General features: G+C 38.9%; 1 protein-coding gene and 2 non-coding genes across 5 annotated transcripts in view; all 3 read right to left on the bottom strand.

The window, feature by feature from the left end:
- The window catches only part of ncapd2 (non-SMC condensin I complex, subunit D2), a 63534-nt gene extending 44602 nt beyond the window's left edge, over positions 1 to 18932 (bottom strand). For all 3 annotated transcript variants that reach the window (XR_009063024.1, XM_057834530.1, XM_057834529.1), the window contains exons 1-12: positions 18778 to 18932; positions 18347 to 18466; positions 12440 to 12515; positions 11549 to 11607; positions 11289 to 11464; positions 10695 to 10837; positions 6954 to 7081; positions 6700 to 6823; positions 6272 to 6419; positions 5995 to 6192; positions 5789 to 5923; positions 4018 to 4105 (exon numbers count right to left, since the gene is read on the bottom strand). Coding sequence is in view for 2 of the 3 variants with exons in the window: in XM_057834530.1 (XP_057690513.1) it covers positions 4018 to 4105; positions 5789 to 5923; positions 5995 to 6192; positions 6272 to 6419; positions 6700 to 6823; positions 6954 to 7081; positions 10695 to 10837; positions 11289 to 11464; positions 11549 to 11607; positions 12440 to 12515; positions 18347 to 18464 (1393 nt within the window). In the remaining variant the exon portion in view is untranslated. The remainder of the gene's footprint in view (positions 1 to 4017; positions 4106 to 5788; positions 5924 to 5994; positions 6193 to 6271; positions 6420 to 6699; positions 6824 to 6953; positions 7082 to 10694; positions 10838 to 11288; positions 11465 to 11548; positions 11608 to 12439; positions 12516 to 18346; positions 18467 to 18777) is intronic.
- Positions 2522 to 2830, bottom strand: LOC130915494 (small nucleolar RNA U85). The gene has a single exon (XR_009063102.1). It is a non-coding gene; the product is annotated as a small nucleolar RNA U85 (small nucleolar RNA).
- On the bottom strand, positions 10912 to 11240 carry LOC130915495 (small nucleolar RNA U85). The gene has a single exon (XR_009063103.1). It is a non-coding gene; the product is annotated as a small nucleolar RNA U85 (small nucleolar RNA).
- Positions 18933 to 19444: the final 512 nt, after the last annotated feature.

Raw genomic sequence — 19444 nt, forward strand, 5'->3', positions numbered from 1 at the left:
ACCTTTCATTGTCCTTTTATTTTGTATTTTATCCAGGTTGAAAATCAACTCTGCAAGTTGTGAAATAACATAACAAAGGGCATTCTGATTCTGATTAAAAATTAAAACCAATATATATTTCAACCAAAATGTGTGATACCGTTGAAAGTGCAATAGTGCCATGTTGTGGGCGGTGCGTGAACAAACCTGTCCCAGCTCTCTGCACTGAATTGCATTGTATTTTTGTTTGCTTGTTAAAACTAATTCAAGACTGTGCCATTTTGCAAGACTTTAAAGTATTGTTTAAAATGGCTTGTAATTACAGTCCTAATTTCAAAATTCTTGTCACCTTATGATTTTATCATTTCCAAAACAAGATGGGCCACCGTTTTCTTGGGGAAACTTTGAAAATAATGTGGTCTTTCTACATTGCGGGTTTTACCGCTCAGCAGTTACTTTTAATGTGCCGTAATTTTCAGACTAAGTCGCACTGGAGTACAAGTCACATTTTGGGGGGGAAACTTATTTGATGAAATCCAACATCAAGGACAAACACGTCACCTTGAAAGGTAATTTAAAATAAAAATAGATTAGAGAGCAACAAGCTGAATAAGTGTAAGGTATGCTTAAGTTACATGATGACGCATAAACAACGAACTGAGAACGTGCCCATTATGTTAACGTAACATAACTATTAAGAGTTATTCAGATAACTAAAGCATAAAGAACATGCTAACTAAACCATTGGTGTTACTCTGAATCACTAAATCCAATGAAATCTTCATCCTCGGTGTCACTTTTAAACAAGTCCGTCAAAAGTAACATGTGAAACGATATAATAATGTGTTAATAATTCCACAAATAAGTAGGGTTGCCACCTTTCAGAAATAAAAAACGGGACGCCCCTCCTCGCGCCCAAAGCGCTACAGCTGAAAAAGAAAAGGGACATCCCCAAAAACTCCTAAAATGCACACAAATGTATCTATTCATATCTATTCAGTATTGGTTCAATATGGAACGCAAATTTTAGTTCCCAAATACGGATTGTTCCTTATTTCAAGGGACAGGTGGCAAGCCTTCACATAAGTCACTCCAGACAGAGCAGTTGTTCTTAACCTTGCTAAAAGGTACCGGACCCCACTAGTTTCGCATGTGGATTCACAAAACCCTTCAGAATTAAATAAAGCAATTCTTTTCAATTGCGAAACCAATATATCTAAGCAAGCAAGCTAATAATTGAGCACATTATCATTGAAAATTCTTCTAATTTTGACAGCATGTTTCATAAACAGGTCAAAATTTGAGACCACGCTGCCCATTTGTCTGTTGTATTCCCTCATACAAGGTGAGTCAACCTTCCACTGAGCAAACCAGTTCCTCCTCCCACCAGATCGAGGACTAGCAGTTAAAATAATTGGATTAAGCCTGTAAATTTAGAGCAAACCAGTACAAAACCTGGTCTAAAAAGCCACCCTACCAAGATTTAATCAGCATACGAAAATAGGGCTCTGCGCTTCTTTACCTTCGCCGAACCCCTTGGGTTAAATCGAACCCAGGTTACGAACCACTGCTCCAGAGTATAAGTTGCACACCTGGCCAAACTTTGAGGGGGAAAAAACGGACTTATAGTCTGAAAAATACGGGAAGCCTCACAATAAACGAGGGATCACTGTAGCGAGATTTACAAGAGGTTGGGCTAAAATTTATGAGTTTGTCGGAATGCAGAAACAATGCGATTTACGTAATAACCGAATATCACGGTTTATTTACAACAGTGTACACTCGAGGAGGTAAACCGATGACAATTTAAGTCTTAATATTCATGTTACTTGGATATTGGCCGCATGCAAAAGTAACCACTGCCATGTACATCAAGACAACCTGCGCGTTACTTCTTGTCAGTGTGCGTGCATGTACCTTTAAGAGGAGGACGCGTCACATGATCGCGTTTGTTTGAGAATGCCCGATCGAAATTTCCGAATTGTTTTTAGTTTACTGTTCAGTGAATGTGGTGCTGCGCCTTTACTACAGACAACAGCATTATATTAAATAAGTACAATAAAGTAGACAATAAAACAAACCGTCATAACAGGGAACATCGTAATCAGAATGAATCATCAATGGAAACTACTTATTTGGTTTCATTTCGTCACATCCTTACGTACTGTTGCTTTCCCATCTTTTTGTGAATTGTGTGCAATTGTGGTCTTTATGAAGCCTTTTCAATTATATTAAAAGGCTTTCTGAAGAACTGCTGCTTCACTCACATTAATGAACCCGCACAAACTTGAATGGGTTCGGTTGCGCTTGGAAACAGGTGTAACTTTATGACTCAAAGCACTCAGAGTGAATGCGTCCGAGACGTTAAAAGCGCCGGCGTTGCGTCATGCTCTTCAAAAGTAAAATTCTTACTGCTGAACAAAGAAGATGGATGACGAATTGGGCATCGAGTGGGCGTGCACTGTTGATTAAAAGTGAGATGGGAGGAAATCTAAAACGGGGAAATGACCTGACGTGTTGTGATCAAACAACACACGTAGTTGGCCCTCAGATTACCAAAGAAGCAACTCATTGCTGACTGAAGTTTGAAAACAGCTGGTTGAACCCCAAGCCCCTACACACGCACACACACACACACACAAACGCACACTATGGGCTCTATCCAAATAACATATTAACTCCAATGTTACTTCTAGAGGAGAAATAATGGTGGAGCCAGGCTACTGTAGGCGGGCCCTTACAGCAGAGCAAGAAGCCTCCCTTACACTGCCAAGATTACCCGCCAGTAGAAGCGAGAAGAAACCAGCTGTTGTTCAGTCAGCTCGTATTCGCCTTGGTTTCATCATTGGGCAAAATATATGTTTCAGTGCCACTGGCGAGGATAGACGTCAAATCCATTTTAACAGAGAGAGGCTGGTTGCCAATTATCACCAACAACCTTACTAGGGCTGTCCCAAATGACTAATTTTCTCCCGATTAGTCAGCCGACTATTTTCACGATTAGTCGACTAATCTAATAATTAATTTTTTTTTTTTTTTTTTTTTTTTACTAATTTAGCAATGAAATTTTTGTTGACGCTTATCAATTCACAAAAAACATATTGGAACACTCAAATTATTTATTAAAGTACAAATAAACACGTAAATAACAATAATAAATCACAAATAAACAATGAGTTCAAATGCTAATAGAATTAACTAGTGTAACATCCCGATTGAAAAGATGGTCTCTTAAACTGATGGTTTACAACTTTTATTCCATCCTTGATGTAAACACACTGTAAGAGCTACAGTGCACACAAATAAAGCAACACAATTAGAAATTAACAAAAACTTCACCTTTTTCCTTTTAAACCTTATTTATATATCAATGAATTGCCTATATGAATTGCCTTTACCTTAATTTATTACCTTATCATTGACAATCTCTCCCTTGAGTGCAATCACTGTATATACTGTATATATTTATGACCTTTTAACCTTATATAATTTTCTATACCATAAAATAAACCATAACATGAAATAAACCTTTCATTTAGCATTAAGAACAATACTAATAGCACTTACTGTATAGGCCCATTGTCAATGAAACATTATTATTTAGTAAGGCGACAGCACCCTCTGGTGTACAAAAAAAAAAAAAAAAAAAAATTACAAACTGCGTGAAGGCGCTTGAGGCGTTTATTCACGACCGACGTGCAGCCAAGCTTGGCATTGAAGAGACAGGACAGAAGAGTGTACTCTCCTTTGTTTCTTTGAAATAAGGCAATGTTTTGGACACTCTGGTGCGCTTTTTTTGGCTTTGTGCCGCTTTCCCTGCTTGCAAACAGAGCATCCGACATTCTAACTTTCCACGCATATATTTTTTTAACCCTTCATTAACCGTCGACGGGATGTTGTGCTCGTCGACAGATTTACGTCATCGATGACGTCGACTATGTCGACTAGTCGGGACAGCTCTAAACCTTACCGGTTCAAACGGAGTCGACGTCTATAGTAGCGAATCATTTAATCAAAAAGCATGGGAGTTTAGCTCACCTGGTACACTACCCTGCAGCTTCTCTTTCATCTCCCGCAACTTAGCCGTCTCTTTCTCCAGAGGTTTTTTCAGATCCGCACTGCTAAGCTGAGAGACAAAAACACCAGTGAGCTTTTAATAGCCAACTGCTGCCCATTTTTTAATCGGCAGCAAAATATCATTCAATATGGCCCCCACAAGAAGCATAAATTCAGCCTACATTTTGTTGCACTTGTCAGCTTTAACATTAGATGGAACTAGTCACTGAAACAATGCCTCTCCATTAGGTCTGCAGCTATCGATTATTTTAGTAGTCGATTAATCAATGAACTGGGTAGTTCAAAAATCGAGTAATTGGATAAGGAACATACAAAATTAAAATACCTGAGCTGAGCCTCAAACGGTATAAAAAAATAAATAAATGATATAAGTACAACAAAAGAACAATTGGCAAACTTGCATAGCAAGTCTGCTAGCTTAAATGCTATAAAATGCCAACCCTTTTTTAATACAATGCTCTTAACAAGTAATTCTAACACATATTCCCACATAAAGGGCTAAATTTACCTTCAAACAAAATTACAAATGCATTAAAACAAACATCAGCTCAAACAAAAAAACTTAGCTTAAGTTGGTCCTAACAGGGAGCAGCTGGATTCAGCCATGTAAAAGGAGGCAGAGGGCAGTGTATCCACCAAAAACAATGAAACTAAATCCAAACACTTTAAAAACAAACCATTACAACGTCACTTTAAACGAATACTCGAAGCAGCAAAATTTAATTCGAATATTTTTTTTCCTAATCGAATACTCAAGTTAATCGAATAATCGTTTCAGCACTACTCTCCATTAGCTTAGAAATCAGAAACCAACAATGTTGAAATCAATTTAGGAATCTATAGAATTGCAGTGTTTTGTTTGACAAATTATCAATTTTATTTTTTTTTTTTTTAATGTAAGATTAATTGGCCATCTTTTTTGTGATTTTTTTATTTTTTTTATTTATTTTTTTTACTTTTACCGTCGATGGACATTTGTTTTGCAAAGTTTCAGTAGTGTAGGCATAAATTTATATTGCAATATCCTTATACCTCTAGATTATTTTGTTGCTTGTAGCCCGCAACTCTTTCACTTCTATTGACACTTATAGACATAAAATTATATTATTTATATTTATTATTAATATTTAAACTGGGAAGACTGGCATTAAGGAATCCTGTTTCACTGCCATTGACAGCAATAGATTTCCAATCCAATTTGACTGGCAGCGATCAAACGCAGTCAATGGCAGCAAATGGGTTAATACTAAAAAAACATATGGAGGAAAAAACAGACAAGGGTGAATAAAACAGTTTCTGCTCTTGCAACCCCCTTTAAAATAAACTGCTGTATTTTAAGCCAAAAGAACTGGGACATGCTACACGGCGTTTTAGGATCGAAACAAGGTAAGTACGCGATAATATTTTTTTAATATCTAAATTATGCCCTCACCTTGAGTTAGGGTTTTCATTTTTGTTTTTTGTTGTTGTTGTTTTTTTTTTTGTTCTTCCCCCGGAAAATTGACGCATATAGAAACACATGCATATAGGACAATTTTGAAATTTTGCCAAATTGGGGGTCTCAGAGGAGAACTTCAGGTCACCTAAGTGTTTTCTGCCACATAGTTTTTATCTGACTCCAATCTTCTGTTTAACATATGTATGAAGAAGGATTTCAAGTTGGCCCTTCCATCCTTTCCTCGAGGGGAAAAAGTTTGGACACCAAATCGTAAATGATTCATACTGGAGATACCTTGCAGCTGTAAGGATTGTGTGCAATGAAGGCTGCCAGCAGCTGGATGGCACTCTTCACCACATTTATCGACTTATCCATCAGCCTTCCAACCGTGAGACCCATCACCTCACTATACCGACAAAGCGGCAAGGCCTAAAGCAAACGTAGAAGGTCAGTTAAGTAAACTAAAACAGCATTACAAACTCTAACTAACGGGGCCTTACCTTGCTGTTGACGATACGCGTGTACACCTGCAACACACGTGTTCTGACATGAGAGTGTGTGTCGTGTATATGCTCCTGAAGGATGTCAAAGAAGCGGTCGCGGTCCGCTTTTCCCGACTCTTGCAGTCCGTCTCCACACAGGACGCGCACCAGTATTTCCCCAAGTACCTCACACACAGCCACGCGCATCGTGTGGCTCTAGGGATTATTAATAAAAATGTATCAACCTCCAAGTGAATAGAAGAGTTCTTAATGGATAGATGTTAGGGAAAAATACCTCTCCTTCCAAGTGTGTGATAAGCACACTGATGTTAGGAATCAGTAACTCTGGTACAAGTGCACCAAGTTCAGATAGGAAAGTGGAAAAGGCTTTGACTCCCGAACCTTCTCTGGCAAGCTCCTCACTTGACTTCTGGCCAATCTCTCTGGAAAAGTAAACGACAACTTTAACTCTTTATAAATATACTCATTTCACTCATTGGCTGCCATTGACGGCGCTAGACGTCGAATCAATTTAGACTGAAGGGGCGAATGAACATTTGTTTAAAAAAAAAAAAAAAAAAAAAAAAATTTAAAAGCCCTGTAAAGGGTTTTAATGCTCTTTTACAGTGATGTTGTATTGAATTAAAATGACATTATAATAAATAAAAACAAAACACACAACTGAATGTCAATAAGAGGCAAAATAAAAGCATGCAAACTGACCTTATTACTTCCCCTATGATGGCTCTGACTCCATATTCAGTGCTCCAGACAGAGAGAGCTTGGGCAAACACTGATGATAACTGCTCAAAATGTTGCAGCAGCTGGATAACCTTTACACTTGCACCTATTGGGCAGAGCATCCAAAACATGCCAATGTTGTCATCACCCGAACAAAAATGTCACAAGTCTTAGTAGCTCTTAGTAGTGCTGAAATTGTTTCACAAGTGAAAATGGCTCATGTAACTAAGAATTACCTAGAAGGTGATTGTACTTTTTGATCAGCAACCCAAGCAGATGGATTACACCCTCTTTGGTGGGCTTGCTCTTGACGTGGCCGATGGTGGGATTCTCAAGAAGCTTGTAGCAACAACAAGTCACACAGCTTGGAAAGTGAAAGACAAGAATGATTCTTTAGAATATCAAGCAATAACTGTTTCCCATAGAGCTTTAAAAGCCTGGCGGGCCGCCAGGCTTAATATGAAGTGATATTGAAGATGAACACTAATGAAGAGAGCTTGGTAAATGAGTTATGTTGGTTAGGCTTTAGCCATCTGAATAAACTAATATGTTTCTTTCAGGGTGTTTATTAAAAATCGATATATATCAGATATCGTGATATTACGTCACGCAATTCTCGCATCGATTCAAAAGCCATCTGTATCGATTTTGACGTGTGTTTTTGATGGAAATAAACAATACAGTGGCTGCACATCTACTCGTCCACTTTGCAATCTGCTGATTGCTGAGTAACACCATCTTGCGAGCATTATCCCGGGTGGCTTCTTTACACTATAGCCTCGTCGGGTTTGGCGCCACAGAGTAGCAAAGTTTCAACATGGTGGAGATGGAGCTACACAATTCCCCGAAGCACCTTTATTAGCCTTAAATTTGGGCTCATTTTGGCTTTTACTGCAAAAACGGACGCATGGAGAGTGTGACATGAGTCACACCATATGCAAACTGCAATGCAAAAGTGACTAATCCATGCAAAATGAACAAAAGTATTGCTTAGGTGTGTCGCCCGCAGCACAGAGCCAACAGCAGCTAAGGTTACGGTTCACATCGACTGACAGTGGGCTCCTATAGGTGTGTGAACACCCCTGTAACGGCGGCTAACCACCAGAGGGCAACGTTCACAAATCTCGACTGATTGGTCAATACCTGCTATTTTCTTTGAAATAACTTTGTTATTGACATGTTATGCATTTTTCTTTTTCCCCCATATTTGGAATCCTGCATTTAAGCAGGTTTAGACTAAAGCAGGTTTGCACTCAAACAGAAAAAACCTATAATGAAAGCCGTATGTTGTTCTAAATCCTGCATTTAGACAGGTTTGGAGTAAAACTGGTTTACACTAAAAAAGAATTCATAATGAAAGCCATATGCTGTTCAAACATAAAAATGTGAGTGCTGGATGAGATTTTAGGAATAAATTGAAAGCAATGTGTACATTTAAATGTTTTTCTAAAGTGACATGCAAATATCGCAATAATGATCATCAAGTCTAGCATCGGGATTAATCAGGATCTAATTGAATCGTGAATCCAGATATGAGGCAATACACACCTACAGTATATATGTTAACAGATTTCTCAATGCTCTCAATTTTATTGTTTATACTACAGTGCATACACAGTGTATCGTTTGTTCTTGGTCTCGGATAAATATTACACAACCACTTGAAAGATATGCAACTTATGTTTTTTGTTCCTCATTTGGCATTTCTGGGCTGGTGAGTCAATGCACGAGTGCGATTTTTATACCCGACATAATGTTAGCATACAGTTCACTTATTCAGCTTGTTGTTCTGTGTTCTATTTTTCTTTTAAATTGCCTCTCAAGATGACGTCTCTTCTTGGTGTTGGATTTTATCAAATAAAATTCTCCCAAAAATGCGACTTATACTCCAGTGCGACTTATATTTTTTTCTTCTTCATTGCGCATTTTTGGCTGGTGCAACTTTTACTCAGGTGCGACTCACAGTCCAAAAAATATGGTAATTTAGGGCATATTCACACCAGGAAAGGCCATAGTTTGCTTTCTTTGGCCTGCTCCAAAATACTAACAGTGTTGGGAGTAACGCCGTTATAAATAATGCCGTTACATAACGGCGTTATTTTTTGAGTAACGGGGTAATCTAACTATGTTTCCGCCGTCACCGTTACCGACTGTCAAAAGCGGTGCGTTACTTACTTTGAATGAATTGAAGAAACTACCAGCCGTAGCGAGTCTACTCTGCTCTGTTTATTTGTCATCCAAGACTTTGGGTGCGTTCAGGTTCATGGCAATGAAAATAGTAAACACACATAGCCTACCTTTGCAAGAACGATGGAGTTGCCGTTTGATACGGTCATAATGTGCAGGTCCTGCACCCATCCGCAGCAAAATTGTTCGTAGCTTTGTAGCGATTTGTAATTTCGGAATCACAAATGAGTTTAGTAACATACACCAAACAATAAATACAGCAGAATGTCCATTTCGCGTAATTGTGGAAGCCCGTCGACATCTTTACTCCATTTGTCTTCGGCTTGCTCGTAAGGGTCAACATTGTTCACATCCTTAAGTTTGATCACATATCTGTTCTTCGCCTTAGTAACGACTCGAGATTGTCTCTTTATCGAACTGGCAAGTTAAAGTTTAATGTCCCGCGAGCCAAACCTGCTTCCAATATGGCTGCGTTGTTGTCAAATCTCACGTGATCCCCCACTCTGTGACGTAAACGCTCGAGCCTAATAGCGCGCATACTTCAGAGCCGGTGTTTTCACACACAAACCGGAACAGCGCGTGCGGCAAACACACACACGCAAAACAGATGCAGAGGGATATGACGGCAGAGCATTCAGAGGAAAACTTGTCCTTTACGAGGTGGAGATATAAACACTATTCCAAGTTGGTCGAAATTAAAGAAAGGAATGTGCATGTAAAGTGTAATTTATGTCCCGGGGCAAAGCTTTTGTCGACATCTGTGGTAAGCAATTCAAATCTGTTTATTTTTTTGCACTTCCAAGAGTAGGATAAATCTGTTGCTGGTGAGGTGCAATAAATATTACAAGGTTCTACAACACAACTACCTGTCTGTTCTTCTTCATTCAACTGACTCGAATACTGCTCAGAAAATTTCAAATTGTTTGACATACAAAAACTACAACTTTTTAACGTAACGGAAATAGTTACTTTCCCTGGTAACTAGTTACTTTTACTATAGAGTAATTCAGTTACTAAGTCAGTTACTTTTTGAAAGAAGTAGTAACTATAATTGCTTTTTTAAAGTAACGTGCCCAACACTGCTTACTAATAGTACTGCAAACGTGCTCATAATGATTTGTGTTATCCAATTATGAGAGTTTACGGGAAATTTGGAGCATCAGATGCCTCTGACGCCATGTTCATTTTACAAGGACAGTGGACAATCCGCCACATCGAACCCCAACTGATATTAGCGACCTACTGCCCACCAAAGACTGACTTACAATTTGCCAGATTTTTGTCTCCTGTCGTCTTGCAAAATTACAACTTGGTGACAGTGCTTTAGGTGTTTATTCATAGCCCACGTGCAGCCTGGTATGCAAGCTTGGCATTAAAGAGACAGGACACAACAGTGTACCCTCCTTTGCTTCATTGAAATAAGTCAATGTTTTTTCCATTCTGGTGCGCTTTTTTGGCTTTGTGCCACTTTCCCCGCTTGCATACCAAGCGCCCGACATTCTCAACTTTCCACGCATATATTGTTTTTAACTCGTCATTAACAGTCGACGGGATGTTGTGCTCATCAACACATTTACGTCATCAATGACATTGAATAGTCGGGACAGCTCTAGTTTGAATACACCCTTATTTGATTGTGAGTAAACATACATCACAAAACTCACAACTTCAGCGGTCATTATTAAAATCAATTGAATAATAAGGTCAAATAAAAAGACAGATACTGTTTTTCTGATTAAAATTTAGGTTACAGTGCACCTTGTCTTTGGGCACAAAAGGTCATCAAGTACCTGGTGAATTCCTCTTCTACAAGCGAAAGATTCCAGAGGGAACGGATGTCTAACTGGAGGAGGTGCAGAAGCGCCTGAAGAACTCTCTCCCTTTCGTTGTCCCACTGTACGAGTCCTTCGCCTGTTTTGGCCTTTTTACCGGTCTGGGGAGCGAGTTAAAATATTTCAATTAATCATATGGGACAAACGCAGATTATGAAATCACACCATACGTAAATGCCCTCAGATTACCAAAGATTGTCGATCATATCTGCCAAACCACTCAAAGGGACAATACATCCTCTTGCCAACTGCTACAAAAACAGTCATACATCACACATACACAAAACAGACATCCACACATTGTTTGACGTCTCCAACCTGCCTCATCCCATTACTTTGAGGAGGGCTTAGGTTGTAGAAGCAGTGTCAACGTTACTGTAGGTGGGCCCTTACAATAGTGAAATATAACTATAACACTACCAAGATTACCCATCAAACAGAGGGCAAGTGATCATAATCCCCAGTCTGACAGATCACCTGAATGCCATGATTACATCACCGGGAGTTTCATTTGAAAATAACTAATTAGTCATATAAATTTGTTTTACATACCTTGCCAGGGGCCGCAATGAAGCTCCGCCTGTAAGAGTCACTTTCAAGATTCTCGGTGATTTTACAGAGCAAGTAGACGCTCATTTTAACAGCATTGAGCTTTTCTTTTCGCTCGGCGGCAGAGACCGAGGCCGAAATGAGCAACGAGGGCAGGGATGTTGACAGGCTGCCAACAACTGCAACACAAAACAGGAAAATATAAATTCAACAAACCTTTTCCCCCCCTTGTTATTTCAAACATTCAGACTGAAAAATTCAACCTTGCACCAGCAAATCCAGAGTGTCCTCCTTCAAAATGGGATCCACCGTGTTGGCATGCCTTTAAAAGTAAGGACCAATTAGAACATGCATAAAATGAACTGACAAATTTTTTTGTTATGACGTACGGGTAATTATATGACTTTAGGACATTGTTGTGGAGTCATTTTAAAGTGTTCAATAATAATTGTATTTTTGTATGCTTTAAAGCAGGGTTCACTAAATCCGGACCTCGGTGCCACTTTTCCTGTCGTGTTTTCCACGTCTCTCTCTCCTAACACAGGAGGGAGACATGAAAACACGTCAGGAAAAGTGGCATTGAGGTCCGGATTTAGTGAACCCTGCTTTAAAGAGTTTTTTGGCAGTCCATGAATTCAACTTGACACTCAAAATCAACGTTTACACCTGTGCATTATAAGCCTGGTGGGCCACCAGGTTTTTCTTGTTTGTTAAAACTATCATTTTTATTACTATTACAGTGGTACCTCTACATACGAAGTTAATTGGTTCCAGGACCTTGTTTATAAGTCGAAATAGTCGTATGTTGAGCAGGGTTTTCCAATAAGAATACATAATTCCACTAATTTGTTCCACAGCCCGAAAACCTAGACTACATCCTTAATAAATACTGCTAGTACTATTACAAATGTCCATTACACATAGCAAAAAAAAAAAAAAATTAAATAAAAATCAGAATAATAACATAATTCTTGTAATAATGTAATGAATCTGGCTCTAATGTGGCAGATGATTTTTGAGCGTTGTACTTGAATGCACCGCATGGCTGACAGAGTGAGAAAGGTGCAGTAGAGATTTTGCAAAAGTGAGACTGAAAGTATGTTTCTGGTCGAGTAGTCCACTATGACATCTGTTTGAGTGAAACCAAAACTCACTGTAATACACTGTAAGCCGTGTCGAAGTGTTCCAAGATGCACAAAGGCCCTTGACTTCTAAACGCAGTCTTGAATCCTGAGTAAAATGGAGACAGGAAAAAAAAAAAACATTGAGGACTCATTTGCAATTCACTAAATAGTTTTCTATTACAGGTACAGTCAGTTTGCAAAACACTGGCAAAAAAAAAATCTTATCTGTTGCATGAGTTTTTATTTTAACTCACTATATATATTCAGTCCCCAATTTCAATCGTGTTCAGTTTTTTTTTCTGTATGCTTTAGTTTTCATGCAATCAACATGTTCAATATTCTTATACTAGTCGCATTTTATACAGATTATTAATGTATTTTCACCCGAAACCAAGTTAACTTTGAAATCATTTGCAGTTATATACATTTTTTCTCAATAGCTGTCAACATTAGCTTGTCATAGTTTAATTATTTTCACATATTGACTGATGCACTTTGGCAGCAGTCGAGTCTAGCATTTGCCTGGAACTTCAAACTCACCGCTGCAGGCAAGTCTAGCATAGCATGTCTCACTATCGCTGTTGTTGGTCTCCTGTGTCTGCAGTTGTCTAAAACATGTCATAAGAGGTATCATTTTGCTGCAGTACTGTTACTATAGGGCTTTTTTAAGGGCTGGCAGTGGCTACATACCCACTTCATTGAAAATATCGCTTAGCAATATTTTTGCATTGCACAAAAATTTTAATTCTATGGAAAAAAAAAATCCACTTAATTGATGGTTTCTATTATTGAAACATTTTTTTATTGACCATTGAATCATTCTATCATACAGTGTATCACAAAAGTGAGTACACCCCTCGCATTTCTGCAGATATTTAAGTATATCTTTTCATGGGACAACACTGACAAAATGACACTTTGACACAATGAAAAGTAGTCTGTGTGCAGCTTTTATAATAGAGTTAATTTATTTTCCCCTCAAAATATAGCCATTAATATATAAACCCCTGGCAACAAAAGTGACTACACCCCTTAGAAACTACATCCCTAAATGTCCAAATTGAGTACTGCTTGTCATTTTCCCTCCAAAATGTCATGTTACTCGTTGGTGTTACTAGGTCCAGGTGTGCATAGGGAGCAGGTGTGTTCAAATTTGTAGTGAAGCTCTCACACGCTCTCATACTGGTCACTGAAAGTTCCAACATGGCACCACATAGCAAAGAACTCTCTGAGGATCTTAAAATGCGTATTGTTGCGCTACATGAAGATGGCCATGGCTACAAGAAGATTGCCAACACCCTGAAACTAAGCTGCAGCACAGTGGCTAAGATCATCCAGCGTTTTAAAAGAGCAGGGTCCCCTCAGAACAGGCCTCAGGTTGGTCGTCCAAAGAAGCTGAGCGCACATACTGAGCGTCATATCCAAATGCTTTCTTTGAAAGATCGTCGCAGGAGTGCTGTTAGCATTGCTGCAGAAATTGAAGAGGTGGGGAGGGGTCGGCCTGTTAGTGCTCAGACCATACGCCGCACTCTAGAGCAGGGCGGTAAACCGAAAATTTACCGGTACCGAAATTCTTTACGATGACCGACGTCATTTTGACCATGACGGTAAATTCGGTAATTTAATAAAACAAAAAAATATAGTCTTTTCCTCCCGCTTTGACTGTGTTGTTCAGCTATTTTCATTCCCCTTTAAGAAAGCAGACAGTGTGCTTACGTATGGAATCACGTGGTTAACAGGAAGCCAATCAAACGAGGCCGGCTAACGCTACAAGCAAACGTGTTGGAGTGTTGCTTAAGGGAGGTTCGCCAAACTTTCACCCGACATTAAATAGACTCTTGGCGGCACCCAGACGGACTTTCACCCGTTGTCCTCCCTTGTTCTCACGATTTCCAAAGAGGATGCTTTCAATGCTTTCTACTGGTAGCCAAGCCACAGGCTAACGCTAGTGGCTAACGCTAGCGGTTAACGCTGCAAATGAATGCGATGGAGTCGGATAGCGGCTCTAAACTAGTTGAAACAGCTGAACTTAATGAGTGGATTGGTCTCTGACTGCACCTAGCAATTATGCTGCGTTCCAGAAAAGTGGGATGTCGGACTTTTCCGACCTCCGAGTTGGAAAATATCATTGGAACGCCACTCGAACTGGTAGGTCCAAGTCGGAGAAAAAATAACTACCCCGACTTCCAAGTTGTTTCAATCTGACGTCACTGGACAAATTGGCGCTCATGAAAACGTATTGAATGATAACACAATAATGAAGTAAATCAAGTTTATTTGAGACGCTATGTATTTTTTTCTCATACAGTGAATTATCTTTGTTGTGCTATGTTTTTATATTGATGATCAGCAAAGGATGTAACTAAAAAAAAGGCAGTTTACAGTGTGGGCTATAACGCAGCCGTCGTTTTTCCTCTACTATTTGATCGCTTATAGGAAGGCAGGTTCGCTGGAGGTCAAAATGTATTTGGATGGCCAAAATAAAAAACACCTCGTCGCGATCAGCCATCTTTGTTGTTTACATTTGCTTGGAACGCTTTGAGATCGGAACTGGTACCATCCGAGTGGGATAAATCCGACTTCCCACTTCTCTGGAATGCAGCATTAGTTTATCACGTTATTGTGTATCTCTTGTCTGTGTGTGATTTCTCTGATAGCTTTTGTGATGGTAAAGCATTCAGCATAAAGTACAATCTAACAGTGAAAATTATAATATAACCGTTTAATGGCCCCAGCTATTTTTCTGTATGTGCTTAATTCTGTGTCATTAGATCAATGCAGCTTTAATGTGTGTGTGTATGTATTAAAAAATGCACTGGGGGAAAAAAAAACCCTGAAACTTTGCAGTAAACACTTGAGTAATTATGTCACAGCAGCCATTAACAGTAAGTTGTCTTTTTGAAGTGTACTGTTCAAGCTGTAAGTAATTTGTGTTACAATGACATGTTTGCACAGGCATATTGATTTTGACAATGTACATTGTTCAAGCCATACAAGCTGTTTTAAATGTACTTGAATTCTTATTGTTTACAATTGTGAATTTATTGTCATTTATCATTATCGAGGTAAATCTGCTCAATTTATCGTGATACGTGTTTAAGGCCATATCGCCCAACCCTACCGCACTCTACATCAAATTGGTGTGCATGGCTATCACCCAGGAGGAAGCCTCTTCTGAAGACTGTACACAAGACTGTTCTTTTTGAACAAAAGAAAAATGACATTGCTTCGAGTGGGTGGGCATATTTTTTTCCGGGCTGAGGGAGCTTGGTGGGGTCAAAGTGCATCATTCTCTGTCGCCCTGTAAATCTGCACTGCCCCCGAGGGCCTGGCATGAATACTACATCGTTTTGATGCGGAATTGCGACATTGTTCAAATGGAGACGCAAATGCAAATTTGAATTTTTTTATATTCTCGGAGAGTCACCATGTAAACGGCCCTTGACTTTCTTGGTCATCAGTGCAGCTGGTGTTTAGTACGTAACGTTAACGATGATTGACAGGTTTGTAACTTTGATCTGGCCTGAGAAGCCACGCAACTCTACGATCAAAGGCACAAATGTTTCATTGTTAAATCATTGATAAACTTGCAGCCCAGTCTGAAGTGTGCCGTGCCAGTCATTCATTGTGTCAGTGAGAGGCTGCTCTCGGCAGCGTGAGCGTCAAAGTTTTGTGTTGGGGCACCTTAAGAAAAAAGTTAAGTGTAACCAATGCAAAAAGTGATGCGCCTTGGCAATATATATAGCAATGTTAATTTTTAGGGCTGTCCCAAACGACAAATTTTCTCCCGATTAGTCAGCCGACTATTTTTAAGATCAGTCGACTGATCTAATAAATTGTTTTTTTTTTTGTTTTTTTGTTTTTACTAATTTAATAATGATTTTTTAAGCTTATTAATTCACATAAAAACACTTTGGAACACTTAAATTTTTATTAACGTATAAATAATAAACATAAATATCAACAATAAATCACAAATAATGAGGTCAAATGCTGCTGGCATTAACTAGTGCAAAAAAAAAAAAAAAAAATGTAAACAAACACTTTTACTTCACCTTTTTAACAGGAGTCAAAACAATTCTTACTCTTTCTGTGGTATGTCTATATTGTTCTAAATGTTTAAATGAATTGCAATCGGTCTCATGTCCCGGACAATCAATTTCAGAATACTTTGTGTGAGTTCAGAAGCTCTTTCTGGTGTGCATTCCTCATTTTTTGGGGAGAGGAAAAACTGTTAAATTTTTGTTTGTTTTAGCCTGAAAATAGATTAAGCAGAAGGCATACTGAAATATTACCACAGTTATTTTGAGTCAAAGGCACACAGTCATAGTAGCAAAAATTAAATATATAGTATTCATTTTAGAGTATACTCCTATATGTATATACGAGGGCTGTCAAAATTATCGCGTTAACGGGCGTTAACTAATTTTTTAAATTAATCACGTTAAAATATTTGACGCCGCTCAAACAGATTAAAATGACAGCAAAGTGTTATTTCCACTTGTTACTTGTGTTTTTGGGTGTTTTGCCGCCCTCTGCTGGCGCTTGGGTGCGACTGTTTTTTATGGGTTTCAGCACCATAATTATTATTGACATCAACAATTGCGAGCTACTAGTTTATTTTTTGATTGAAAATTTTACAAACTTTATTAAAACGAAAGCATTAAGAGGGGCTTTAATATAAAATTTCTATTACTTGTACTAACATTTATCTTTTAAGAAGTACAAGTCTTTCTATCCATGGATCGCTTTAACAGAATGTAAAAACAAATGCTGTGTTTCCATATATATTATATATACACATATAAATACATACCGCCCCCCCGTGGGAGCTTCCATGATCCTAATAAATACAATCTGCATGCTGCGCACAGAGATGTCAAGATCTACAGCTTTCGGGAGCAGCAGCAGAGTAGATTAAAAACGTCAAGTACGTTGAGGGGAAAAAATGATGCATGTTTATACGACGCACATAAAGGCAACTTCAATTTTTAAAAAAAATCGTTACAAAGTTGTATAGACTTACTATCCGCTAGCTTGTGGTTTCTTCTCGTCTTCCAAAATTACACCTGCGTGACGGCGCTTCAAGTGTTCGTTCATAGCAGACGTGCTACCGTGGTATGCGAGCTCCGCATGGCAAAGAGACACACAGTGGCACCTTCCATATATTCCTTCCTTCGGCTTTTTTGGCTTTATGCCACTTTCACCGCTTGCATGGTTAGCGTCCGCCATTCTAAATTTATCCGCATGTAATTTTCTTTTTTTAACCCGTCATTACCAGTCGACGGTATATTGTGCCCGTCAACGCATTTACGTCATCGATGACGTCGTCAACGTCGACTAGTCGGGACAGCTCTAATTATTTCTAAAATCATTCAGGCCAATCCCAAACAGAGGTATTCAAGTTACCTAGTGAAAATTCTTCTAGTTTTAATATCGCAATATAATATTGCAATATATCGCAAACAACCCCAAAAATCGCAATCATAGTTTAACTTTTTTCCAATATCATTCAGGCCTAATCAGCAGGCAAAATTCTTTTTTTGACACATGGACATTTCTCTTGGCAAAATTCAATGCAATCCGCTTTAAAATAAAATGTAAGCAACTTAAGACTTGCCAGTCGAAATTCAATGTCTTTGTGAAACATTTTTAAAAATGTGTATATTCAAGACATTAAAGACTGCTTTATATCACTTGCAGCAAAATAAATTCGAAACCAGTCTTGGAAAATAGTGCCAATCAAATTATGCAGAATGTCTATTGTAAATTAAAAACAGAAAGTGAGTAAAATTGCATCGTTGCGTTGGTACTTGGAACATGTTTTCTGGCAAGAAACAAAGTACACTGACTGTACATGCTTTAATGAACTTTATGTGGTGGCCGTCAGGATTTGGGTTTGTAATAGCAAACACAGGCACACAAAAGACAACTTACTGTTTAGATGGGAAGGTAGCTGCTTAGGGGAAACCACATCTTGCACGACGTACTGGTTTACCCCTCCGCTCTTGACCAAGTCGCCCACGCACAAGGGTACAAAAAAATCCCACGACATCCCTATAGAAAAAAACACTTTCAAGTCGAAGCATATCATAGCAACGGTCCTAGTAAACACCGAGGGGGGAAATGGTTCCTTGTTACAGCTCTTGTGCTTGTTTTCCTTGGGACTCTCAGAAATAACGCAATAATTGCTAAAACGACACGAAGGAGAGCGCTTAAAGAACACACTTAACAAAAAAGTATTTTCGTAAAAGTTAGCCTGCTAACTAGCTATTAGCCACGTTCGCAGAGAGCCGTGCCTTAAATTACGAACAACTTCTTTGTTTTCCAGCGAATATTTCGTTTTTAAAGTTAAACATCAAATCTACCTTCAAAATTCGACGTCCCGTTCACCAAAATGTTGATCCGACAGGACAAATGTTTGCCCACTTCTTCATCGACGGTTCGCAAATCTTTCAGTGACCGCCCTCGGATTTTCAAATTTGTAGGACATCGCGCCAAAGCGTCGAGGCTCTAGTGAGGTCATATTCCCGCGACGTTTTGTCATCGGTTTAAACATAGATATTACATACATAGAACTAGATGCAAAAACTTGTAATTCGCGGCGTTAGTGACCGATGTCCATCTTAAAGCAGTACACTTCCCTGGCGAGCTCTGCTGTAAAACACTTAGCGCGGCGAAATCTTGACGGATTTTCAAACAGTTTGGTCTTTTTTTTGTGTGTGTGTGTGTTTTCTAGTCACTTTATTGCTATGTTTCCTTATGTACGGGACTCTTTTTCTTTTGTTGGTGTGTGTGCTATGGACCCACTGTGAGATTCCTGAATAAAGATTTTATATATGGCGGAAAACACAGACAAGACTGAAAAAGCAGTTTCTACTCTTGCATTGCACAAACTGCGAGAGCAAACTGCTGCATTTTAAGATAAAACACCTGTTGTGTTTGATAGAACAATATGTCTATAGACCCTACTCACATGACGTCACAACCACGCCCCCGCGCCATATTGTCCGTCAACTCGTCGTTGTTGGTGCA

Source organism: Corythoichthys intestinalis, chromosome 4, assembly GCF_030265065.1.
Source record: "Corythoichthys intestinalis isolate RoL2023-P3 chromosome 4, ASM3026506v1, whole genome shotgun sequence".
NCBI lineage: Eukaryota > Metazoa > Chordata > Actinopteri > Syngnathiformes > Syngnathidae > Corythoichthys > Corythoichthys intestinalis.